Below are 27,950 nucleotides of genomic sequence, written 5' to 3'. Positions count from 1 at the left end.
AGCATTCAGCTTGTGAGAATATCTTGCTCTCAATTGAGTTGATATGTATTTGCATGAACGGCTTATGATGCTTTCGTATGAGCGCTGACGACCCACCGCATCCTCCCCTTCCTCTCTCGTTCTGCATTATGTAAACCGTCATCACCACCGCACGCGCGCTCCAATCGCAAGGGCTATTCAGCCGCCGCACACAAACAGTCACGGACCGACGGGTTTAAAGAACTGAGGATTTAAATTAAATACCGAGTGTGAGAGACGTTGAGCCTTGGGTGAGGGAGGGAAAGAGACTGATTTGTATCTTCCCCAGATCGGGAGGGGGAGGAGGCACGGAGAATGAGCTATTATTGTACCAGCACAGAGGCTGTGTGTAATAGCCAGGACGCACCTAACGCCAGTGCGAGGAAAGCAGCTACTAATAATACGAACCGTGGCAGCGAAGGTCTCGAGAGCAGCAGCAGCACTAGTTCACGGCAGTCGCAACCCCAACCGCTCGTGGCCATGAAAGTGAAGAAAGGCTGCAACTCGACAGATGCTGGGGTCCCGGTTACAAGTGAAGACGAGTTGCTAAGAAACCCCGTAATATCCCCTGAGGATGTACTTGGGTTACAAAAGATCACCGAAAGTAAGTAGGCTACTAATTGGTCTGAAGGGTAGCTTCACAGCTACCTGAACCGAAAGTAAGTAGGCTACTAATTGGTATTACGGGTAGCTTCACAGCTACCTGAACGGTTCTGGGCGCAGCGCACCTGCTGCTCTGTTGCCTGGCATGAAGCATCGGGTCAACAGCGACAACGTTACATTGTTAACGGGCAGCCATCCATCCATTTATCCATCCGCGTAGTAACATATTAGTTGCCCTAGTGCCATGTTTGTTATTTTTCAAGGGTATACTTCCAGTGCATTGGACAACGACATAGCGGGACATTAGGCTACAGTAGGATATTTGTGGGGGTGGAAATACAGATTATATAGGCTAGTGGAATTATATTCTAACGACATGTATACTTGAATGTTTCTGTGTGGGCAATCTGGGCATAATAGATAATGATATAAGACAGGAGAGTAGGTTATCAGCCTCTAGCTCAGACAGGTTTAGTAGTCGGTACATAGGTATGCACACAACCCTGTGTGTGTGTGTGTGTGAGAGAGAGGGGGGGAGCTACAAAGAGGGATAAAGAGAGAGAAGGTTGCAGGAAGCAAAAGAGAGAGAGAGAGTGTGTAAATATTCATTTTAAACCAGACAGGCAGGTATTAATGTGATTGTTCTTTCTAATGCCCCCTGTTGTCCATCTTGATGAAAAAATTAAAATCGGACTTTTCCTAAATCCTTTCCCGAACCTGAAGAAACTGTTTCCTCTTAGGTAACAGGTGATCAGTGCTCTGTGCCTGCCGATTGAGACGGTCAGAACCTGTTTAAAGATCTGCATTAGTTTGTTACAGCACATAACAACACAGCTACAGTCACGCAATAGAGACATCTCAAATGGCACCCTATTATCTTAATAATGCAAAACAATGTACCAGAACACTACGGCCCTGGTCAAAGTAATGCACTATAAAGGGAACAGGGTGCCATTTGGGTTGCAAAATATATATGTTTTGTTGTTGTTGTATAAAACACATCCTCTCTCTGTTCCTTCTGCATTCACACTAGGCTACTGGTGACTGGTGAGCTGTAAAATACATTTAATGTGGCCATCTTCATGTCAACCACCTGAGTGCATCCTGGTTCTATCAAGTGTCTTTTGTCCTGTCTGCTCCTCAGGTTAAAAGCAGTTGCGTCCGCCTCACAAAGTGTATAGCCAGGTGGCTGTTATATTGCTTTCATCAATACGCCTTTCACATCAGTAGAGGATATACAGTACAATAGAAGGAAGGCCAGGTATACTACGGTACTACTCTGTATGCACTTGACGTCTAGGCCACTTTGGAGAATTGGGATGCATCCATATTGACACTCTAGTTCTATTTTATATCACAAACTAATATCCTGTGGCGGTTGGTTAGCTAGATGGTAATAAAGCCTTTATCCTTAGCCTCCATGTACGATGAGTCATTACAATATACATACAGGCTTGTGTCTGAATGATTTGGTTACTATCCAGAGTCTCTGCTATAAGCAAAGGGCATTTCTCATCATCCGGAGCAGTTCTCATCCCAAAAGGCACACTAGCCCGCCGACATCATCCCTTTAATCCACGTCCCTGTCCGATAGTGTTAGCTGTTTGGTTCTGTAACCCCCGGAGGAAGAGCAGAAGAGCAGCGTCGGGCTGCAGTGGCGATATAATACAGAAATCACTGATGAAGGCTGCATAGTGGTAATCTGCTCTCCACTGACATCTAATCTGGATTATGTCAGAAAGGAAGGGAATGTGGCACTTCAATGACCTGCTAGACTCTAGTTAATTAATGCTTCAGAGTCAAGCAGCATGCAACAAAACACTCAATGAAGAACGCAAGGTATATCATTTCTGATTAGAAGGCAGGTTTAGCTGATACTGTATGTGTTACATTTGCTGTGTTCACGGTCTCTGACATTGTGTTTTGGTCTCTAGCCACCATAGCTGCAGTGTAGGATACATTCAGGAAACCATAGATCAAATGGCATTAATGGCATTTCTCTCACAAATGCTTTATGATAGCCACCTGCTATGGCATGATACTTGTTTGATTTATGATCATTGTATAGAATATCATTGTCCTCTTTTTCACCCCCGTCCTTTATGACATGCAGTCGTGTTGAATTTGGTCCTATGGTTTTCCTACTCCTTTTATATCAGAATTAATGAACCAAAATTTTTTATTTTGTAAATGTTTTGCTGAACTGCCAGTATATGGAGGAGAAATAACCAGTGAAAGACTGAAGGAGAAAATGACAAGGCTTGCTGTGTAAATGACTTTCATGGCAGTGCTTTGGGAGGTAACTGCATCCATTTTGGGGTTGCAGGGAGACACAGTGGCTCAGAGCTGGTAAGAGAGGGAGACACACTGTTTCTCTGAGACAGGCATGATGAGGAAAATAAATGTCATCTAGCCCATGGAGAGAGAGTGTTTTGTGAAATGAGAAATGGTTTCTTATCAGTGTACTGTATGTATGCTGCATGGGGCTCATGATATAAGGAAATGAACAGGGATCATAGGGGGCTATGTAGAAGGCACATCATGCAGTAGTTTACATACACTTAGGTTGGAGTCATTAAAACTTGTTTTTCAACCACTCCACAAATTTCTTGTAAACAAACTATAGTTTTGGCAAGTCGGTTAGGACATCTACTTTGTGTATGACACAAGTAATTTTTCCAACAATTGTTTACAGATAGATTATTTCACTTATAATTCACTGTATCACAATTCCAGTGGGTCAGAAGTTTACATACACTAAGTTGACTTGGAAAATTGCAGAAAATTACCTCATGGCTTTAGAAGCTTCTGATGGTCTAATTGACATAATTTGAGTCAATTGGAGGTGTACCTGTGGATGTATTTCAAGTCCTATCTTCAAACTCAATGCCTCTTTGCTTGACATCATGGGAAAAACAAAAGAAATCAGCCAAGACCTCAGAAAAAAAAGTCTGGTTCATCCTTGGCAGCAATTTCATAACGCCTGGAGGTACCACGTTCATCTGTACAAACAATAGTACACAAGTATAAACACCATTGGACCACGCAGCCGTCATACCGCACAGGAAGGAGACGTGTTCTGTCTCCTAGAGATGAACATACTTGGGTGCGAAAAGTGCAAATCAATCCCAGAACAATAGCAAAGGACCTTGTGAAGATACTGGAGGAAACAGGTACAAAAGTATCTATATCCACAGTAAAACAAGTCCTATATCGACATAACCTGAAAGGCCGCTCAGCAAAGAAGAAGCCACTGCTCCAAAACCGCCATAAAAAAGCCAGACTACGGTTTGCAACTGCACATGGGAACAAAGATTGTACTTTTTGAAGAAATGTCCTCTGGTCTGATGAAACCAAAATAGAACTGTTTGACCATAATGACTATCGTTATGTTTGGAGGGAAAAGGGGGATGCTTGCAAGCCGAAGAACACCCTCCCAACTGTGAAGCACGGGGGTGGCAGCATCATGTTGTGTGGGTGCTTTGCTGCAGGAGGGACTGATGCACTTCACAAAATAGATGGCATCATGATGTAGGAAAATTATGTGGATATATTGAAGCAACATCTCAAGACATCAGTCAGGAAGTTAAAGCTTGGTCGCAAATGGGTCTTCCAAATGGACAATGACCCCAAGCATACTTCCAAAGTTGTGACAAAATGGCTTAAGGACAACAAAGTCAAGGTATTGGAGTGGCCATCACAAAGCCATGACCTCAATCCTATAGAACATTTTTGGGCAGAACTGAAAAATCGTGTGTGAGCAAGGAGGCCTACAAACCTGACTCAGTTACACCAGCTCTGTCAGTAGGAATGGGCCAAAATTCACCCAACTTATTGTGGGAAGCTTGTGGAAGGCTACCCAAAACGTTTAACCCAAGTTAAACAATTTAAAGGCAATGCTACCAAATACTAATTGTGTGTATGTACATTTCTGACCCACTGGGAATGTGATGAAAGAAATAAAAGCTGAAATAAATAATTCTCTCTACTATTATTCTGACATTTCACATTCTTAAAATAAAGTAGTGATCCTAACTGATCTAAGACAGGGAATTTTTACAAGGATTAAATGTCAGGAATTGTGAAAATTTTAGTTTAAATGTATTTGGCTAAGGTGTATGTAAACTTCCGACTTCAACTGTAAGTATTCAGACCCTTTACTCAGTACTTTGTTGAAGCACCTTTCAGCGATTACAGCCTCAAGTCTTCTTGGGTATGACGCTACAAGCTTGGCACACCTATATTTGGGGATTTTCTCCCATTCGTCTCTACAGATCCACTCAAGCTCTGTCAGGTTGAATGGGGAGAGTCGCTGCATAGTTATTTTCAAGTCTCTCCAGAAATGTTCCATCGGGTTCAAGTTCGGGCTCTAGCTGAGCCACTCAAGGACATTCAGAGACTTGTCCCAAAGCCACTCCTGCATTGTCTTGGCTGTGTTCTTAGGGTTTTTGTCCTGTTGGAAGGTGATCCTTCGCCCCTGTCTGAGGTCCTGAGCGCTCTGGAGCAGTATTTCATCAAGGATCTCTCTGTACTTTGCTCCGTTCATCTTTCCCTCGATCCTGTCTAGTCTCCCAGTCCCTGCCACTGAAAAACATCCCCACAGCATGATCCTGCCACCACCATGCTTCACCATAGGGACGGTGCCATATTTCCTCCAGACGTGACGCTTGGCATTCAGGCCAAAGAGTTCAATCTTGGTGTCATCAGATCAGAGAATCTTGTTTCTCATGGTCTGAGAGTCCTTTAGGTGCCTTTTGGCAAACTCCAAGCGGGCTGTCATGTGCCTTTTATGTGAGGAGTGGATTCCGTGTGGCAACTCTACCATAAAGGCCTGATTGGTGATGTGCTTCAGAGATGGTTGTCTACTGGAAGGTTCTCCCATCTCCACAGAGGAACTTCTGAGCTCTGTCAGAGTGACCCTCAGGTTCTTGGTCACTTCCCTGGCTAAGGCCCTTCTCCCCCGATTGCTCAGTTTGGCCGGGCAGCCAGCTCTAAAAAGAGTCTTGGTGGTTCCAATCTTCTTCCATTGAACAATGATGGAGGCTACTGTGTTCTTGGGGACTTTCAATGCTGCAGAAATGTTTTGGTACCCTTCCCTGTCTCAGAGCACTACAGATAATTAATTCGACCTCATGGCTTGGTTTTGCTCTGACTTGCACTGTCACCTTTGGGACCTTATATAGACAGGTGTGTGCCTTTCCAAATCATGTCCAATCAATTGACTTTACCACAGGTGGACTCCAATCAAGTTGTCTCAAGTCCTTGTCTCAAGGATGATCAATGGAAACAGGATGCACCTGAGCTCAATTTCGAGTCTCATAGCAAAGGGTCTGAATACTTATGTAAATAAAGTATTTCTGTTTTTTAATTTTTTTAAATAAATGTGCAAACATTTCTAAATACCTGTTTTCGCTTTGCCGCTATGGGATATTGTGTGTAGATTGATGAGGATTTAAAAAAAAAAATTATTCATTTTAGAATAAGGCTGAAACGTAACAAAATGTGTAAAAAAGGGAAGGGGTCTAAAACATTCCCGAATGCCCTGTATATCTGCCTCACTGTCAGAGAAAGAAGTAGTACTGCTAGGTTTTACACAGTCAATTGAATAAATAACTGCATTTTTATTAAATGAATGTACAAATGATACTGTACATTTATGAAATCGATATTAAAATGTAAAAACATTCAATACAGTAATATGAGATCTGTATGTAAAACATTTACATTTGATACTTATCCTGAACAACAAGTAAGTGCATTGATGTTAAGATCGCTAGGTTAGAAAACCACGTCACAGTCAAATATACAGGATACGAGCATTCCATTCCAGCTAAACAACTGACATATACAATGGCAAGAAAAAGTAGGTGAACCTTTTGGAATTACATGGATTTCTGCATAAATTAGTCATACATTTTGATCTGATCTTCATCTTAGTCACAACAATAGACAAACACAGTGTGTTTAAAACTTCTTTTTGATAGGGGGCAGTATTTTCACGTCCAGATGAAAAGCGTGCCCAAAGTAAACTGCCTGTTACGCAGGCCCAGAAGCTAGGATATGCATATGCATGGTAGTATTGGATAGAAAACACTAATGTTTCTAAAACTGTTAAAATAATGTCTGTGAGTATAACAGAACTGATTTGGCAGGTGAAAACTCGAGCACAATCTCTCCAGGGAAATTTATTTTTGAGGTCATTGTGTTTCCTAATGTTTTTCTATGGGAAACCCGATTTATTAGGGCCCAGATTGCAGTTCCTATGTCTATGCCAAGAGTGTGCAAAGCTGTCATCAAGGCAAATGGTGGCTACTTTGAAGAATCTCAAATATAACATATATTTTGATTTGTTTAATACTTTTTTGGTGTTTCCATATGTGTTATTTCATAATTTTGATGTCTTCACTATTATTCTACAATGTAGAGTACATGTGAGTAGATTCTACACATGAGTAGATGTGTCTAAACTTTTGATTGGCACTGTATATTTCATACTGTTATGAGTAACAATCTCTAAAGGAAACTGGAGACAGATTCACATTATCTCTTTGGCACATGCACACATCGAACAGATACATTTTTTACATTTGATGTGGCTAGTTCACACAATCTTGGATGTCATCCTATTACTCAAATGTAGTCAGGTGGCCGACTTTGTTGTGATAGTATTAGTCATAATTGCTTCGGATTGTTCACCAGGGAGAATCCGTCCTCAGGAATAGCTCATTCCACTCTAGTCAGCCAATACTAACCCAACTGGCTTTTGGCACGCAGGAAGTGTCTCACCACACAAGCAATTGCTTGAATATAGACCGCCACTCTTGAAAGGTCATCCTAGGTAGCTAAACAATAGAACAACAGGCTTTTGGCAGGCGGACTGGGCTGCTCTTTGTGTGTGGGGTGAAGTGGGGAACCAGCCTGTATACTGGCATGTCTCTGTCTCACCACATCAGATTCAGACAGACTGAATACAGGCCATTTCAATCAGTTGTCCTTAGGTGACATAATGAGATGCTAAATATAGAATTATAGCATTTTTTCTCACACTTATTGACTTCTTTCTGTAGTTGTCGAGCCACATCAAAAAGGAACAGTACTATGCTCTATATTAGATATTGCTTGTTATTTATTACACCTACTCACCTTGTTGTCCAGTCCTCACCTCGTTGTCCAGTCCTCATCACTCATTGTGAGTGTTTATTTGTCTGCAGTGTAATGTAATTGTCTTTTCTTCAAATGAGCATATGAAAGACATTACTGTAAGTATATTACTGTAAGTATATTACTGTAAGTATATTAATGCAAGTATATTAACTCTCCAGTAATGAATCACTTATTCAGTAAGTCCAACCCACTTCATGTCCAGCTCCTATACAGTCTCTCGGTGTCTCCATCTATCACAGAGACATTGAATTAAAGCCAGGGAAACACTGCATCACTGCCTATCTGATAAACAACAACCTTTCTCTCTAACTGTATTTTCCCCTTGACTGTATTTACAGTCTCTGGATTTGACTGTCACCACAATTGCTGGAGCTTTAATTAACATTGATCTGTGTGGCCTAATTTAAATCTGCTCTTTGCATCTGTCACAAGGTAAGCTACTGTTCTATGGGGGCCATTCATCTGATGTCAATGGGCAGGAGAGTCCTCTTTTATTCTCCTCTCCTCCCCTGTCCTCTCTTCTCCTGTCCCGTGCTTTTCTCTCTTCTCCTCTCTTCTAGTTTTTGGAGGTAGATAGATGACTTGTGGTGAGGATATTGTTCCTCACTTGGGTCAAAGCAACTCCAATCTGATTAAATAAGTGTTATCTATAGTATAACAAAGCAGTTGCCTGTTGATTTGAAGGTTAACAATTAACGCAAGTCATTGACTGTCAATGTTTTTCATTTGCTGTGAAACTCGTCAATGGATAGGCCTAAGTGATACAAAATGTATTATCTATTGAGTGGCACATTGGGGTATTGAGAATGCACCATTCCTTGTTGAAAGCAGCAAGCCATTGACTCATTGTCATCTGATGTGTGTGTGCACGTGCGGGCTGGACTCCTTTGGTCAGGGACACACAACCCTCGGCCCTATGGCTGTATCCAGCCCACCATGACATTTCCAAGTGGCCCTCAACATTATGTATTACAAAAGCAAAACCCCCCAAAATAATTCATAATTAAAATAATGATTAATCTGCCTAATAGAAGATACAGTGGTAAAAACATGTATTACAAAGCCTTTATTGTCAGACAGACTGTTGTTATACCAGTCTGATGATATGTGTTACTATGATGCAGGTCTGAAAAAAGGTTGACATGATATTTGAATGTATCTATGCCTTAAGTGCTGGGGTAGGGAAATCTGTTTCCAGACAGACCGGTAAACTCAGTATGCCACATAGTGGAAAGAGAGCCTGGAGGAATATATGAGCTTAGTCATACCGCTATGAGTGTGAGTGTGAGTGTGTGTGTGTGTGTGTGTGTGTGTGTGTGTGTGTGTGTGTGTGTGTGTGTGTGTGTTCACCCTCTGAATGGGATGACGTGAACTGAGACGATTCGCATTCAAGCTAATACAGCCCTACGGTACAATAACACATAACAGACAGTCTTTCTATATTACCCAGCCATGTTCATTTAATTTGCCTCCATTCTTTGTGACGTTTGGCACAGAATCCTATCAACATAGAGCAGAGTTTAAAATGGCCGCCTGCCTTTTCTTTCTCAACTGGTAGCAGTGTGACCCTGGGGGCCAGTGAAGTACTGTAGTGGTAGATGGTAGATATCAGAGCAAAGCTGTCAGAGAGATGTGCTACTGCAGTGTAACTGGAGCTTCCTGGGCTTTGTTTATTTTGCCTATGGCCCTAAAACATGGCTCCAACTAGGTCTACATGGCCAAGCTGCAAAGTCAAACTTGGCTATAATGTGACAGTTGTTTTGCTCTACAATATGCTTATTGTAAGCTTAAGGGTAGGGTCAGAGCCTTTCCTTTGATCCTCCACTTCCTAGTATGTGTTTGTGCTTGCTCCTGGTTGGCTGAAGCAGTGTATGAACCTGTAGCAGCCTATACTGTGGCCTCTAAAGCTCCGCCTCTGATCAAATGGATTTCATTCTCAAAGTTCTAAAGCAGATGAATAAAGGAGGATGTAACTTATTTCTAAATGTTTCACCCCCTTCCTCAGCTTGTTCTGGGGGTGAGGGATTGACTGCTAAATACAAACCGATGTAGGTCCTCAAATTATGACCAGTAAACAAACTGCTTTCATCAAAACACCATAGGAAGGTTTGTTAGAATCAAAACAAAATGATAGACATTTTCTTATCACTTAGTAGGTCTACCTTGTGTGTGTTTAAAATAGGCCTATTTTTATAGTCAACATCTTACCGTCACATATTGTTATAGGCTACTGTAGACACACAGTTGGTCCACTTCCTCTATCTTTTTTGAAGTGGAACACAGTTAACTGTCTGTTGAAGATGCATCTGTGTGTGTGTGTGTGTGTGTGTGTGTGTGTGTGTGTGTGTGTGTGTGTGTGTGTGTGTGTGTGTGTGTGTGTGTGTGTGTGTGTGTGTGTGTGTGTGTGTGTGTGTGTGTGAGTGAGTGAGTGAGTGTGTGGTGGTGGGGGTGTGTGTGTGTGTGTGTGTGCGTGAGATAGTGTAGGTGTGTTTGTGTTGGGGTCCATTTGGAATGCATTTTTCTTTATAGATGTGGCAATCGATTGGTTACCCTAGTGTGTGTGGTTAGCATGATGTAGCGCCTAGGACAACAGAACATTGTGTTCACTCACAGGGCTTGTGAACAGAGCTAGTGTGTTCTGCACCGCAACCACACAGCAACACTTCTCTCACAGCCAATTGCAGCTCAAATTCAGACATGAATGCCTCGATCACACCGACAGCTTCATTGCGTTTTAGTACACCAGAAGTACATTCATTTCCAATGGAATGCTGCGTTTGACTTACAGCATTGCGTTGCAGAGGCAGTTGCAGTGCGTTCTGTGTGGTGCAAACGTTGGATTTATCAAACATATGAGTCAAACTGTATGTGTAGACGGCTTGACAGAAATGGTAGCAGAAGGTGAATGTTGACCTTTTGTTGCACACATATTCAGATGATGCTGCGTACCATTTTGCGCAATGACACTATCAGGGTGATTAACGCGTAAACCCTCCTGATACCTCTCCCCCAGACCATTATGCACACAAACAGACACAAGCTCTCTCACTCATGCCCTTTAAAAAATCAAGCTGCTTTTTCACTCTGACCGAACGGCAGACCGAGCGGGGGCTGAGGAGGAAGATAAGAGGAGGGAGGAAATCTAATCTGCATTCAGCTGTTAAATAAAAACACAACCTTTCAATAAACCTCACAGCCAGCCAGCCAATCAACTCACAGTCAGCCAGGCTGCAAGCCAGTAGCCTACAGGCAGCATATTTAAGACATGTTGTGTGAAGAAGCATGATAAAAAGCCTATTACTATCAACCTGAAATGAACAGCCATTTAAAAATGTAGATTTGTTCCTGTGGGAGACTGTCAAATGTTTTCGACATGTCCTGTGAACAGATGTCCTTGGGTATTTTATGGGCCATATTTTATTTATTCTATTTAATAGCCTAATAACATGACTTAATTATCCACATTGATTGACAGCTCGATTCAAATCAAAATAAAGAAAAAGGTAGATGTGAACAAAGCTTGTGGCTGAAAAGTCTTCTAACTCCTCCTGGCTAATCTGGGGGATTAGGAGCTATAAATGGCTGCCAGTCGCTTGCTGATGATGAATGCCATAAACAGACATCTTGTGTTAAAACAGGTCCATTTCCATAAGAACTATATATGGCCATCGCTTGCTGTTGATGAATGCCACGAACGACCATCTTGTGTCAAAACAGGTCCGTTCTGTAAGAACAGCATGACTCAAGACTGAGTCTAATTTTACTCCTCTGCAATACTTCAGTGAGCTTTGAAGCACTAGAGGCAAGAAATGCAGATCACTGTCAGCCCATGCTGTTGTGTGTCCAGTTTTGGAATAACCTGAGGCTCTATCATATCCTGTAGCCTTGTCGTCTACTGTGTATGAATATAAGGACTGTACATAAAGCATAGAACCTGCATAAAACCCACATTCCCATTATGTGGAGTTCATGTCAATGTGCCATGTTGTATGTTGACACATCTGTTCCAAGACATATCTGAAGGTGTTGTGCATCACTCTGTAATGTATTACAGGCAGAAAGAAGCCTTTTGAGTCATTTTGTCAGACACTCTTATCCAGAGCGACTTACAGGAGCAATTAGGGTTAAGTGCCTTGCTCAAGGGCACAGACCGATTTTATCAGCTCAGGGATTCAAACCAGCAGCCTTTTGGTTACTGGCCCAACACTCTTAACCACTAGACTACCTCCCGTTAAGTACCAGACAAAGAAAGACACACGGCCACGCAGAGACACACGCGTCCGTACACACACACTCACAGCAGGAGGCCCAGTGGTCTGACACCACTTTATCAGATCACTGTAATGTAGCATTTCATCATCCCATTTCACCATCCCAGATCTGTTTGTTTTTTCATGACAACGACCATATCTATACAGCATTAACAGATCTGAGGCCAGCTGATAGCGTTTCATTACCATTTGAATGAACCCTAACATGAGTCGTTCTGCTCTGCTTTGTTTCGTTTCGTGTTTTGTTGTATTTTGTTCATGCACAGTGGGCAGGTGGAGGGGAGGAAAGGTAGAGCAGGAGGAGAGGTGGGGGGTGGGGGTGGGATGAATGGAGGGAGGGTGGGATGAATGGAGGGAGGGGTGGGGGGAGGGATGGAGGGATGGGTGGGGGTTGGGATGAATGGAGGGAGGGGTGGGGGGTGGGATGAATGGAGGGAGGGGTTGGGGGAGGGGTGGGGGTGGGTTGAATGGAGGGAGGGGTGGGGGGTGGGATGAATGGAGGGAGGGGTGGGGGGAGGGAGGGAGGGTGGGGGGGGTGGATGAGGGGTGGGGGGACGGATGGATGGAGGTGGAGCAGAAAGCAAAATGTCCTGGCACAGCATCAGAACGAGCGTTGCTAGGTGATGATGTTAAAGGAAAAGGAAGTGAAGAGGTGTGCTCCTCTCAGGGAGAGTGAGGGAGAGAAAAAGAGGGTTAGCGAAAGAGGGAGGGAGAGAGAGGGAACCTGGGTGACGCTGACACTTCAGAGCCTTCCGGCAACTCTCTGCCACCGAGTTGCCGACACACAAACGAGCAAGCACACAGACACACACAGTCGCGCAGGAACACACACACGCATACACACACAGCGCATGGCCACATATTAGTCATAAACATTCAAACACTCATAGAGCAGGGTCCCTTACACTCACACATGCACAGACAGAACCACACATAGGCATCACAACTAGATCCCCTTCAGCATATGGAGCAGCAGCAGCCCATAGAACACAGACTGAGAGGACAGTCACACCCTACTGAACATACACATACACCCTCCATAGATGCGTAGATCACCTGGACCACCTTGCTCAATGACATCAATAGGCTGTCTCTACTCAGACGGTTATGTATTGTAACATGCAGTTCATTGTAGAAATGTATTTTTAATGGTTTTCTCTGTAAATGAAGCCATAGCTTGATTAGCCTAGTTACTCCAGGGAATACTGGTAAATGTCATCATGGACCAGGTTGTTGCTGTGATGCGGTTAATGAACAAAACTGTTTTAACATTCAATTACAATGTATAATCTTCCTCTTCTCTCCTCTCCTCCCACCTCTCCACTCATTCTCTCCTTCCTCTCCTCTCATCCTCCTCTTCAAGGATAACCATTCAGCTGAATAGAAAGTGGAACCTCTTCATGTTAAATCCGATGATTCATGACATATTTGTCATCTTTCTGTCCCTCTCTCAATGTTTTAGGCGTAAATCACAATCTTGTGTTGTCGTTCCCTGTGATGAAATATACACAATGATCATTTAAATCACCCCAAAAGTACAGCGGATGAGGTCTGTTAGGATTTTAACAGCGGCTATGACGTATGTCCATCTATTATCTACGTGCAGGCCTTACCCAGTGAGGAGAAAGAATGGAGAGACATTTAGGAGCTGTGATTACAGGGCTTTTTGGTGACTTGTTGGGTGTGAAATTTGTTTCGTAGAGTACATTTATTTCTATGAAACTTTTCACACCGTCTGGGTACAGATAATGTAGTGGTATTATCATTGTCATCTTTTGTGGTGAGCAATGGAGTGTTGGTCACTTTGGGTGTGTCTCAATAGTCTCTCCTCCTCTCCCACAGTTGTTTTTTATTTGTATTTATTCCACCTTTATTTAACCAGGTAGGCCAGTTGAGAACACCTTTATTTAACCAGGTAGGCCAGTTGAGAACACCTTTATTTAACCAGGTAGGCCGGTTGAGAACACCTTTATTTAACCAGGTAGGCCAGTTGAGAACACCTTTATTTAACCAGGTAGGCTAGTTGAGAACACCTTTATTTAACCAGGTAGGCCAGTTGAGAACACCTTTATTTAACCAGGTAGGCCAGTTGAGAACACCTTTATTTAACCAGGTAGGCCAGTTGAGAACACCTTTATTTAACCAGGTAGGCTAGTTGAGAACACCTTTATTTAACCAGGTAGGCCAGTTGAGAACACCTTTATTTAACCAGGTAGGCCAGTTGAGAACACCTTTATTTAACCAGGTAGGCTAGTTGAGAACACCTTTATTTAACCAGGTAGGCCAGTTGAGAACACCTTTATTTAACCAGGTAGGCCAGTTGAGAACACCTTTATTTAACCAGGTAGGCCAGTTGAGAACACCTTTATTTAACCAGGTAGGCTAGTTGAGAACACCTTTATTTAACCAGGTAGGCCAGTTGAGAACACCTTTATTTAACCAGGTAGGCCAGTTGAGAACACCTTTATTTAACCAGGTAGGCCAGTTGAGAACACCTTTATTTAACCAGGTAGGCCAGTTGAGAACACCTTTATTTAACCAGGTAGGCCAGTTGAGAACACCTTTATTTAACCAGGGAGGCCAGTTGAGAATAAGTTCTCATTTACAACTGCGACCTGGCCAAGATAAAGCAAAGCAATGCCACAAAAACAACAGCACAGAGTTGCACATAAACAAACACAATAGAAAAATCTATGTACAGTGTGAGCAAATGTAGAAGAGTAGGGAGGTAAAGGCAATAAATAGGCCATAGAGGTGAAATAATTGTAATTTATCATTAACACTGGAGTGATAGATGTGCAGATGATGATGTGCAAGTAGAGATACTGGGGAGCAAAAAGAGCTAGATGTTAAGTAACAATATAGGGATGAGGTAGTTGGCTGTGCTATTTACAGATTGGCTGTGTACAGGTACAGTGATCGTTAAGCTGCTCTAACAGCTGATGCTTAAAGTTAGTGAGGGAGATATAAGACTCCAGCTTCAGTGATTTTTGCAATTCGTTCCAGTCATTGGCAGCAGAGAACTGTAAGGAAAGGTGCCAAAGAGGTGTTGGCTTTGGGGGGGACCAGTGAAATATACCTACTGGAGCACGTGCTATGGGTGGGTGTTACTATGGTGACCGGTGAGCTGAGATAAGGCGGGGCTTTACCTAGCATAGACGTATAGATGACCTGGAGCCAGTGGGGTGCGGGCAGCAATCGGTTGAAGAGCATGCACTTAGTTTTACTAGCATTTAAAAACAGCTGGAGGCCACGGAACGACTGTTGTATGGCATTGAAGCTCATTTGGAGGTTTCTTAGCACAGTGTCCAAAGAAGGGCCAGATGTATACAGAATGGTGTTGTCTGCATATAGGTGGATCAGAGAATCACCAGCAGCAAGAGCGACATCATTGATACATACAGAGAAAAGAGTCGGCCCGAGAATTGAACCCTGTGGCACCCCCGTAGAGTCTGCCAGAGGTCCACATAACAGGCCATCCGATTTGACACACTGAACTCTATCTGAGAAGTAGTTGGTGAACCACTCGAGGCAGTCATTTGAGAAACCAAGGCTATTGAGTCTGCCGATAAGAATGTGGTGATTGACAGAGTCGAAAGCCTTGGCCAGGTCGATGAAGACGGCTACACAGTACTGTCTTTTATCAATGACGGTTATGATATATTTTAGGACCTTGAGCGTGGCTGAGGTGCACCCATGACCAGCTCAGAAACCAGATTGCATAGTGGAGAAGAAAATCTACACTGACATGAATGAACTGAACAGGTGAAAGCAATTTCCTGGTTCAGTTGGTATCCTCCATAATTTATTTTGCATGTGTGTTCAGATCAGTAAAGGGGAGGAAGCCACTTTAGATTATTGAGATGCGGCCTTCTTTGTACTATGGGTTGTGGGGACGACTATTGAGATGCAGCCTTTGCACTGCAGTAAGTGTAGTGGGGCACATACAATTTGCTCCTGAGCTCCTGTTTAGCTAGCTGATCTGTAGCCGTCTCATGTTCTGAGAACATCACTCTTATCAGACATCACAGTCACAGTAAAGAAGGCAAGGCTACCGTGTGCCAAGAACATAGTGCCAGTGTTGCCAGGGTAACAACAGCTTCCTTTCCAACATACTGTGGTTGTGGTTGTCATGGCTGTAAAAATGTGGGTGGAGCCTTTGGGATTGACTGACAGATTGGAAAAGGGACGTCTTAGTATAGAAATAGAATGGTCACAATAACATAATTTCTTACAATTTTGCGGACGGCGCGGCATAATTTTTTCTACCAGAGATTGAATTTGGACTTTTCCAACACTGTATTTAAATGGCGCTGCGTTGCAGCATGGTTGTACTGTATGTTGATGAGGATCTAATGGCCGCACTAACCTGCTCTACCACTTGTTAGCTGATGCCTGGACACAGCTTTGGTCTCTGATGTAACGTGTTAGGTAGTTAGATGACATCGACTATACCATATGGCATCAGAGTGCACATTAAGGTCATTCAGTCACTACACTCATAACTGACCTACAATAATGTTATAGAGCAGTAATTGTCTGTAGTGTTTTGTTATGAATATCTACATTCTAACACTGTATGTCTGTTCTATACTTCTTTGTTTATTATTGAGGGGACAGAAACTTTTGAATTTGAATAGTATTATTTTATACTGATTTGAACCTGAATGACCTGTGCTGACAAATGAGCAAAAGGTTAGCCTAAGTGCTTTAAGTTAGTGTTTGAACTCAATGGTCATTGACAATTATTTAAGATATACTGTACTGTACAACCCTCAATATTGCTACCGTTTGTTTATCTACCACATTTACCACTAAATCACTGTGTTATTCACATACAGGTGCACTATATATACAAAAGTATGTGGACACCCCTTCAAATTAGTGGATTCGGCTATTTCAGCCACACCAGTTGCTGACAGGTGTATAAAATCGAACACACAGCCATGCAATCTCCATAGATAAACATTGACATTAGAATGTCCTCATTGAAGAGCTCAGTGACTTTCAACGTGGCACCATCATAGGATGCTACCTTTCCAACGAGCCAGTTGTTCTGCCCTGCTAGAGTCAAATTTCTGGCCTGCTAGAGCTGCCCCGGTCAACTGTAAGTGCTGATATTGTGAAGTGGTAACATCTAGGAGCACCAACGGCTCAGCCGCTAAGTGGTAGGCCACACAAACTCACAGAACGGGACCGCCGAGTGCTGAAGCGCAGAGTGTGTCCTTTGCAGCAAAACTCACTACTGAGTTCTAAACTACCTATGGAAGCAGCTTCAGCACAAGAACTGTCCTTCGGGAGCTTCATGAAATGGGTTTCCATGGCCGAGCAGCCGCACAAACATAAGATCACCATGCACAATGCCAAGCGTCGGCTGGGTGGTGTAAAGCTTGCCGCCATTGAACTCTGGAGCAGTTCTCTGGAGTGATGAACCACGCTTCAACATCTGGCAGTCCAACGAACAAATCTGGGTTTGGCGGATGCCAAGAGAACACTACCTGCCCAAATGCATACTGCCAACTGTAAAGTTTGGTGGAGGAGGAATAATGGTCTGGGGATGTTTTTCATGGTTTGGGCTAGGCCCCTTAGTTCCAGTGAAGGGAAATCTTAATGCTACAACATACAATGACATTCCAGACGATTCCGTGCTTTGGGGAAGGCCCTTACCTGTTTCAGCATGACAATGCCCCCATGCACAAAGCAGGTCCATACAGAAATGGTTTGTTGAGATTAGTTTTGAAGAACTTGACTGGTCTGCACAGAGCCCTGGCCTCAACGCCTCCGAAAGCCTTTGGAATGAATTGGAATGCCAACTGTGAGCCTGGCCTAATCGCCCAACATCAGTGCCCAATCTCACTAATGCTCTTGTGGCTGAATGGAAGCAAGTCCCCGCAGCAATGTTCCAACATCTATTGGAAAGCCTTCCCAAAAGGGTGGAGGCTGTTATAGCAGCAAAGGGGGGACCAACTCCATATTAATGCCCATGAATTTGGAATGAGATGTTCAACGAGTAGGTGTCCACATACTTTTGGTAATGCAGTGTATCTACCTCAATACTCCAGTATCCCTGCACATTGTGAATTTGGTATTGACACTGACCCTGAATATAGCTGACATTCGTCTGTGTTTGTCTTATTTTTTGTGTTTTGTAGTTTTTTTAAAAGTTTTTTTTTTATACTAGTTTGATATTGAGTACAGCACTGTTGGATTGGGATTTCAAGTAAAGCATGTCACTGTACTTGTGCATTTGTTAAATAAAACCTGAAACTTGCCATAGTTCAGTAGTACAGATGAGCCTCACATCAATTGGAGTTATTTTGTAACCCTCAGAGCTTACAGTATGTTGGCCTCAGAAGTAAAAATGACAGTTTGTGGTTGCTGGTTTAAGTTGGAGAGCTGCTTACATGTACAGTACATCTGTTGACTGGCCTGTTATTCCAGCAGGCATGTGATGTGGTGGGGCTGGACTGACTTCCGGTTATGTCCCAGTGCTAAGTGCTTTCCCATCAACTGTACTCTCACCTGAGATAACCTTTCTGGCCTTAGACATAGACCCCTGGCCTTACCTATTAAAAATGTCCATTGCCCCACCAGTAGAGAATACACACGCCCGCACACACACACATGCAGTATACACCGTTTTTACCTATCTGAAGGTGTAGTAGTTCTGTGGTGTGGATTATAATGATAGGTGGGTAGTAGGTGAGATGGAAAGTAGCCAGGAGACCCAGTCACAACTCACAAGGGAATTACTGCCATCTGCACAGCACACACACACACACACACACACACACACACACACACACACACACACACACACACACACACACACAGAAGAGTCCAAAGCCTGCTGCCAATTATATTAATGACCCTAACAACACCAGGGCAAGGAACAGGGGGCGTCGCCTTAAGACCTCAGCAGATTTGTGTGAAGGCCCTTTGAGTCCATCACTCCCTCCTCCTCCACTCTCTCTCTCTCTCACACACACACACACACACACACACACACACACACACACACACACACACACACACACACACACGTATGCACACACACACACACACACACAAAACCATGCATACTCACATACACATTCAGACTCCTCCCCTCTCTCCATGTAGCACAGCTAGGTAAAAGGAAGGCTAAAAATATCTCCTGGCCATTGGCTAGCCAGTTTGGTCCATCTGGTTCCTGGTTCCTTAGGTAAGTAGAGAGGGGGGGAGAGAGTGTTTGTGTGCGTGCATACGTGTGTCTGTGCACACAGTGTATGTTTTGTGTGTGTGTGTGTGTGTGCGTGTGCGTGTGTGTGTGTGAGGGCTCACTAAAATCTTACTAGAATGTGCTCTTACTATTCTACCTCAGTACAGTTTTGACATGAAACTATATCAAAGGCTTAGAGGCAGGTGCCCACCTGTAGTTTTTAATAGGATGCAGGTAGGGAGGGGTGTATGAAAGGTGTGCAGTGGTCAATTTGTGGGGTGGTGTCGGAGGAATGGGGGTTATAATACAGCAAAAGCTATAGTTTCCCCAAATCCCCTTAGCGTCTTCCAATCTGTCCATGTGACGGTGAAACAATGTAAGCCTCTTAGTCCTAATCCACAGCCTGTGGGGAGGTGAGTGTATGCCACAGGGCTGTAGATGCTGTCCCTTGGGCACAGATCTGCAAAAAGGGTGCTATCTAGAACCTAAAAAGGTTCTTAGCGTTTCCCCATAGGAGAACCCATTGAAGAACCCTTTTGGTTCCAGGTAGAACTCTTTTGGTTTTCATGTGTTACCATTTCCACAGAGAGGGTTCTACATGGAACCAAAAAGGGTTCTACCTGGAACCAAAAGGGGTTATTTTATGGGGACAGACGAAGAACCCTTTTGGAGTGTGGGATCAGCGTACAGTACCCTCGACCCGAACCTTAGGTTAAGTTGGCTGGCACCCTGGTGTTGCCCTGGTTTTGCCGACACCATGCTCCAACCAACTGAGCCGTATTGGAACCAGACGTGTTGGTTAGTGTTCGATTTCTGTCCTAATTGTTTTGCCTGTCCACATATTCCAAACTGTCAGTTCTGTGAGAGGGCCTTATAGAAGTGTCTCAGATTCCAAACTGTCAGTTCTGTGAGAGGGCCTTATAGAAGTGTCTCAGATTCCAAACTGTCAGTTCTGTGAGAGGGCCTTATAGAAGTGTCTCAGATTCCAAACTGTCAGTTCTGTGAGAGGGCCTTATAGAAGTGTCTCAGATTCCAAACTGTCAGTTCTGTGAGAGGGCCTTATAGAAGTGTCTCAGATTCCAAACGGTCAGTTCTGTGAGAGGGCCTTATAGAAGTGTCTCAGATTCCAAACGGTCAGTTCTGTTAGTGTGACACAAAACACTGTGGGCCTGCATGTTATCACAGAGAAGTTCTCCAGTGACTATAAGACTGTGGTTATTGTCAGTGTCACATCTTGGCAGATGCAAAGATTAGAGGAGTAAAAATAGCTCTTTCTGTCTCTCTGTTAGGTGAGGATCTGACAGGCTGGCCAAGTGGCTGGATGGGGCAGGGTCAGAGTGCTTAGTGAAGGGACATGTTTTGGAAGAGCCTAATCATTGTGCACAAGGCTGTAACAGCTGCATAATTGTCTTATAACATAGAGATCATTACTTGTAGTCCAGATGTACAATTGTACCAAGTTTCATGCTTTTATATTCCTTTACTTGATAAAAGTGAACTTTTACACTAATATCTTAAATATTTCTGGTCTATTTGTATGTAAGAGGTTGACAATTCAAGAATGTTCATGAATGTAAACAAACGTATGGTGAAAGTATACATAGTCTTTCTACTGTTCATTCCTTTGACTAAAATGTGTTCTGTAGAGTATGTAGCCCTCCTGTATTCAGACTGAAAGGTGTTCTGTAGCCCTCCTGTAGCCCTCCTGTATTCAGACTGAAATGTGTTCTGTAGAGTATGTAGCCCTCCTGTATTCAGACTGAAATGTGTTCTGTAGAGTATGTAGCCCTCCTGTATTCAGACTGAAATGTGTTCTGTAGCCCTCCTGTATCCCTCCTGTATTCAGACTGAAATGTGTTCTGTAGCCCTCCTGTAGCCCTCCTGTATTCAGACTGAAATGTGTTCTGTAGAGTATGTAGCCCTCCTGTATTCAGACTGAAAGGTGTTCTGTAGAGTATGTAGCCCTCCTGTATTCAGACTGAAAGGTGTTCTGTAGAGTATGTAGCCCTCCTGTATTCAGACTGAAATGTGTTCTGTAGAATATGTAGCCCTCCTGTATTCAGACTAAAATGTTTTCTGTAGAGTATGTAGCCCTCCTGTAGCCCTCCTGTATTCAGACTGAAATGTGTTCTGTAGCCCTCCTGTATTCAGACTAAAATGTTTTCTGTAGAGTATGTAGCCCTCCTGTATTCAGACTAAAATGTGTTCTGTAGAGTATGTAGCCCTCCTGTATTCAGACTGAAATGTGTTCTGTAGCCCTCCTGTAGCCCTCCTGTATTCAGACTAAAATGTTTTCTGTAGAGTATGTAGCCCTCATGTATTCAGACTAAAATGTGTTCTGTAGAGTATGTAGCCCTCCTGTAGCCCTCCTATATTCAGACTAAAAGTCGTTCTGTAGAGTATGTAGCCCTCGTGTATTCAGACTAAAATGTGTTCTGTAGAGTATGTAGCCCTCCTGCAGCCCTCCTGTATTCAGACTGAAATGTGTTCTGTAGAGTATGTAGCCCTCCTGTATTCAGACTGAAAGGTGTTCTGTAGAGTATGTAGCCCTCCTGTATTCAGACTGAAATGTGTTCTGTAGCCCTCCTGTAGCCCTCCTGTATTCAGACTGAAATGTGTTCTGTAGAATATGTAGCCCTCCTGTATTCAGACTAAAATGTTTTCTGTAGAGTATGTAGCCCTCCTGTAGCCCTCCTGTATTCAGACTGAAATGTGTTCTGTAGCCCTCCTGTAGCCCTCCTGTATTCAGACTAAAATGTTTTCTGTAGAGTATGTAGCCCTCCTGTATTCAGACTAAAATGTGTTCTGCCCTCCTGTAGACCTCCTGTATTCAGACTAAAATGTTTTCTGTAGAGTATGTAGCCCTCCTGTATTCAGACTAAAATGTTTTCAATAGAGTATGTAGCCCTCCTGTATTCAGACTGAAAGGTGTTCTGTAGCCCTCCTATATTCAGACTGAAATGTGTTCTGTAGCCCTCCTGTATTCAGACTGAAATGTGTTCAATAGAGTATGTAGCCCTCCTGTATTCAGACTAAAAGGTGTTCTGTAGAGTATGTAGCCCTCCTGTATTCAGACTGAAATGTGTTCTGTAGAGTATGTAGCCCTCCTGTAGCCCTCCTGTATTCAGACTAAAATGTTTTCTGTAGAGTATGTAGCCCTCATGAATTCAGACTAAAATGTGTTCTGTAGAGTATGTAGCCCTCCTGTAGCCCTCCTGTATTCAGACTAAAAGTCGTTCTGTAGAGTATGTAGCCCTCGTGTATTCAGACTAAAATGTGTTCTGTAGAGTATGTAGCCCTCCTGCAGCCCTCCTGTATTCAGACTGAAATGTGTTCTGTAGAGTATGTAGCCCTCCTGTATTCAGACTGAAAGGTGTTCTGTAGAGTATGTAGCCCTCCTGTATTCAGACTGAAATGTGTTCTGTAGAGTATGTAGCCCTCCTGTATTCAGACTGAAATGTGTTCTGTAGAGTATGTAGCCCTCCTGTATTCAGACTGAAAGGTGTTCTGTAGAGTATGTAGCCCTCCTGTAGCCCTCCTGTATTCAGACTGAAATGTGTTCTGTAGAGTATGTAGCCCACCTGTATTCAGACTGAAAGGTGTTCTGTAGAGTATGTAGCCCTCCTGTATTCAGACTGAAAGGTGTTCTGTAGAGTATGTAGCCCTCCTGTATTCAGACTAAAATGTGCTCTGTCCCCTTTCTGTTTCAGACTACCTATGTTCCCCAGAGGAGAACGTTCACATGATCGACTTCACACGGTTCAAGATCCGAGACATGGAGACAGGGACGGTGCTGTTTGAGATCACTAAACCCCCTGTACCTGGTATGGGCTACGTCGAAACTACCATATTAAACAGCACATATATTAGATGCATGTACTGTGTATGAGCTATATGTTGGTAATATATTTAATCAAGACATGGAGACAGGGACGGTGAGATCACCAAACCAACAGCACCAGCTCAGTAATAGGCCTGTTCTGTGCTAAATATAACCATTAGTATTTGTGTTCCCTAACATATTCATATTCTTATATAAATGTTAACAATTTTCTCTCTTATTAGAGCCTAGGATATATGACTTGTGGCACTAAACTACAGGTCATAGCCTCTGATAACGAAGAGGTTTTAAGACCTACTGTATGTGTGAGCAGCATATACCTCTGGGTTAACTAGGCCCAGGCAGTAATATGCATGATTCATGAACAAATTACTCCTATTAGCTTGGTCTCTACTAAGAAGGTGTTATTTCACTGTGTGAATTGATCATCTAAGGCCCTGAAACAGTGTCTATTCAGAGAGGTACACAGCAGAGAGACTGTGCTTCAAAACAGCAGGCTTGTTAACGCGGTATCTTTTGTGACACTATGGCAGCAGGCGAAAAGAAGGATTTTGACCCCAACGGAGGCCGCTTCGTCCGTTACCAGTTCACCCCTGCCTTCCTGCAGCTGCGCCAGGTCGGCGCCACGTAAGTCACAGCTAAGATGGCCGCCTGTGTGGGTGTGTAAGGATGGTGGAGCGGTGGCCACTCAGTGCCCTGCTGTTCTCTTCTGAGAGGAGACAGATGGGGAGGGCTATTCTCAGAGAGTGAGAGGTGGTGTGTGTGTGTGCGTGCCTACGTGCTTGCGTGCATGTTTGTGTGTGACAGATACCAAGGAGGCAGGAAGGCTACACAGTAGGGGGAGAAAGAGAGAGGGAGAGAGAGAAAAAAGGAGGCAGGGTGAGGGAGAAAGAAAGAGAGATGAGAAAAAGGACAGTCAGGCCAGTTGTTATTAATGAACGTTTCACTGCAGTGGGCTAAATCAGGGTCTCACAGAGTGTTTATTGGTAGTCTTAAACACATCTACATTGGAACCAACGAATACACCTCACACACATGGCTATGGGCTTAAAAAAAGAAGACACCTGTACCATGTCAGATATAGAGTTGAAATGTATTACATTTTTACATTTGGAGTTTTCATCCCAATATTACACTTTATATACATCACAGAAGACTGAAACACAGCAAAACAGTTTGGCATCGAAACACCAGATTTTCTGCTGTTTATTTAAATTAATGTTTATTATGAAATTATGAAAAATATGAATGACATTCCACACAAGGCCACTAGTCATTTGAATGCAAGAAAGGGCTACTGTAGAGGGGGGAAATGAGGAAACATGGAATTACACTTTGGTTCTGCAACAAACTATAACAAACAAATGATGTGTAAGTGTGTTTCCAATAGTTTATCAGATCGCTCTGTCCCCCTGTCCTCTCTCACACAGTGTGGAGTTCACTGTGGGAGACATGCCCATCAACAACTTCAGGATGATTGAGAGGCACTACTTCAGAGAGCAGCTCCTCAAAAGCTTTGATTTTGAGTTTGGTTTCTGTATGCCCAGCAGCAAGAACACCTGCGAACACATCTACGAGTTCCCCCCTCTGTCAGAGGACATCAGTGAGTATAGACACACGTAGAAACAGAGACACAGGCATAGCACGCGTGCATACATGCACTTCCTGTACCCATATGACACACACACTCACTCAAACACACACACTGATGTGTCCTTCCTCTTTTTCCTCAGTGCGCGAGATGATCCTGCACCCATACAAAACGCAGTCCGACAGCTTCTACTTTGTGGACAACAAGCTGGTGATGCACAACAAGGCAGACTACTCCTACAGTGGGAGTCCGTAGGAGCACAGGACTTCCCTAGACACCTAGACCCAATCCAACTCTAACCCACCCCACCATAGGACCATGGACAGACAGACAGACAGACAGACAGACAGACAGACAGACAGACAGACAGACAGACAGACAGACAGACAGACAGACAGACAGACAGACAGACAAACAGACGTATGGACGGACTGACAGGTCACAAGCAGCAGGACTGATGGACAGCCTCGCACTCTCAGCAGCTTTATTTTCTCCAATCAGAATTCCTCCATTGCTTGTTATCCCCTCAATTGCATTCCCCTACTCCAGTCTCTTTCAATGACCTCTCAACTTTCTGTGTCTGATAGAGAGTGTTATAGATGTGTACACAGTCTAGCATACATAAACACACACAGACCTTCGCTATGGGACACGTCTGATGTGGCCTGATCTAGACAAAATAAAAGCACAACCAGTAGAGTATATAAGGGCCTGTAACAATGAGTGAGATTGAATGTCTAGTCAGTGAGTTCTCAGTCAGTCAGCTAAAGAAAAAAAGAGAAAGGGAGAGAGAGATAAGAAGAGACAGAAAAATGAAGAGAGCGAGAAAGAGAGATAGAGTGTCTGCTTTTCTGCACATCATCTCATTGACATTTACAGTACCAGTCAAAAGTTTGGACACACCTACTCATTCAAGGGTTTTACGTGACTATTTTCTACATTGTAGAATAATAGTGAAGACATCAAAACTATGAAATAACACATATGGAATCATGTAGTAACCAAAAAAGTGTTTAAAAAAGTTGCCACCCTTTTCCAGTATGACAGGTTTGCACATTCTTGGCATTCTCTCAACCAGCTTCATGAGGTAGTCACCTGGAATGCATTTCAATAACAGGTGTGCCTTGTTAAAAGTTCATTTCTGGAATCTCTTGCCTTCTTAATGCGTTTGAGCCAATCAGTTGTGTTGTGACAGGTTAGGGGTGGTATACAGAAGGTAGCACTATTTGGTAAAAGACCAAGTCCATATTATGGCAAGAACAGCTCAAATAAGCAAAGAGAAATTACATTCCATCTTTACTTTAAGACACGAAGGTCAGTCAATGCAGAACATTTCAAGAACTAAAAGTTTCTTCAAGTGCAGTCGCAAATACCATCAAGTACTATGATGAAACTGGCTCTCATGAGGACCGCCACAGGAAAGGAAGGCCCAGAATTACCTCTGCTGCAGAGGATGAGTTCTTTAGAGTTACCAGCCTCAGAAATTGCAGCACAAATAAATGCTTCACAGAGTTCAAGTAACGGACACATCTCAACATCAACTGTTTAGAGGAGACTGCGTGAATCAGGCCTTCATTGTCAAATTGCTGCAAAGAAACCACTACTAAAGGACACCAATAATAAGAAGAGACTTGCTTGGGCCAAGAAACATGAGCAATGGACATTAGATCGGTGGAAATTTGTCCTTTGGTCTGATTAGTCCAGATTTGAGATTTTTGGTTCCAATCGCCGTGTCTTTATGAGACGCAGAGTAGGTGAATGGATGATCTCCGCATTTGTGGTTCCCACCATGAAGCATGGAGGAGGAGGTGTGATGGTGTGGGCGTGCTTTGCTGTTATACTGTCAGTGATTTATTTAGAATTCAAGGCACACTTAACCAGCATGGCTACCACAGCATTCTGCAGTGATACACCATCCCATCTGGTTTGCGCTTAGTGGGACTATCATTTGTTTTTCAACAGGACAATGACCCAAAACATACCTCCAGGCCGTGTAAGGGTTATTTGAACAAGAAGGAGAGTGATGGAGAGCTGCATCAGATGACCTGGCCTCCACAATCACCTGACCTCAACCCAATTGAGATAGTTTGGGATGAGTTGGACCGCAGAGTGAAGGAAAAGCAGCCAACAAGTGCTCAGAATATGTGGGAAGTCCTTCAAGACTGTTGGAAAAGTATTCCAGGTGAAGCGTGTTGAGAGAATGCCAAGACTGTGCAAATCTGTCATCAAGGCAAAGGGTGGCTACTTTGAAGAATCTAAAATATATCATATATTTTGGTTACTACATGATTCCATATGTGTTATTTCATAGTTTTGATGTCTTCACTATTATTCTACAATGTAGAACATAGTAAAACATAAAGAAAAACCCTTGAAGGAGTAGGTGTGTCCCAACTTTTGACTGGTACTGTAGCTATTTAAACAACAGAGACAGACAGACAGACAGACCAGCTGTCTGTCGCATTACCAAGTGACACAGACACACAATTCTCTGACATCATCAAAACATGTATTCTAGTCGAGCAAGCAGAACCTATATATTTCTACTAGGGTTCTGCTACTTTTTTTTACTCTTAAAGAAAGTCAAAAAAAGTTTCTTGAATTTCTAATAAATAGCTATTAGCTCTGAATGATTTGTTGTCCCTGAAAGGAACAGTCCTGCCGTTTGATGAGGTTCTTTGTTGATCACCATACCAGTAGAAACCAGTTGAATTGCATTAGCATACAGTACATCGTAGAATGGGACAGGTACTCTTTTAATGTGAATGTGTCGTATTAGGGCTGGAAAATTCCAACTTTTCCAAAATTCCCTGGTTTTCCAGAAGTCCCTTTTGGAGGATTCCTAGATTTCTTATTCCAGCCTGATTCCAGGAATTTTCCAACATGGATTTTTGGAAAAACTGGGAATTTTAGGAAAGTTACTGGAATTTTGCAACCCTAGTCGTGTTTATTTACGTATACTCATAGTTTTATCTTCTAAAGTATTTTTTTAAGTAGCCACTTTGACGAGTTAAAAGTAGGCGAAGGATAGTCATATATGAACTCACAACCAGATATTCATTTTGATATCCAGCTCATATTTAGTCTCAAGAGATCTGCAGATGTATTTATAAGAAATGTGGTTATTGTAAATTTAAATGATGTAAAGTTTGGACAGTTGAAATGCCACTCAGAGAAATAAATATATGTGATTTTTTTGGGAAGTCTTGAAATGCGACTTGTGGTCTTTTTTCACTTGATACCCAAGATGGTAAAACAATG

The 27,950-nt window shown here is 43.1% G+C and overlaps 1 protein-coding gene across 1 annotated transcript; it reads left to right on the top strand.

Annotated features, from left to right (window-relative positions):
• The first annotated feature begins 149 nt into the window (after positions 1-149).
• LOC115141764 (protein unc-119 homolog A-like) lies at positions 150-27,901 on the top strand. Its single transcript, XM_029680942.2, has 5 exons — positions 150-622; positions 22,968-23,081; positions 23,632-23,725; positions 24,529-24,701; positions 24,832-27,901. The coding sequence occupies exons 1-5, from the start codon at positions 334-336 to the stop codon at positions 24,942-24,944; spliced, it is 783 nt and encodes a 260-aa protein (XP_029536802.1). The 5' UTR covers positions 150-333; the 3' UTR covers positions 24,945-27,901.
• The last annotated feature ends 49 nt before the right edge of the window (positions 27,902-27,950 follow it).

This window comes from Oncorhynchus nerka, linkage group LG14 (genome assembly GCF_034236695.1).
Source record: "Oncorhynchus nerka isolate Pitt River linkage group LG14, Oner_Uvic_2.0, whole genome shotgun sequence".
Classification (NCBI taxonomy): domain Eukaryota; kingdom Metazoa; phylum Chordata; class Actinopteri; order Salmoniformes; family Salmonidae; genus Oncorhynchus; species Oncorhynchus nerka.
This window is presented reverse-complemented; position numbering and strand designations above follow the sequence as displayed.

Excerpts from the sequence above, each read along its gene's own strand:
- LOC115141764 (XM_029680942.2), top strand. The coding sequence starts at position 334 with ATGAGCTATTATTGTACCAGCACAGAGGCTGTGTGTAATAGCCAGGAC. Across the intron at positions 23,082-23,631 it reads CACTAAACCCCCTGTACCTG|CAGGCGAAAAGAAGGATTTT; the intron begins GTATGGGCTACG and ends ACACTATGGCAG. Across the intron at positions 24,702-24,831 it reads CCCTCTGTCAGAGGACATCA|TGCGCGAGATGATCCTGCAC; the intron begins GTGAGTATAGAC and ends CTTTTTCCTCAG.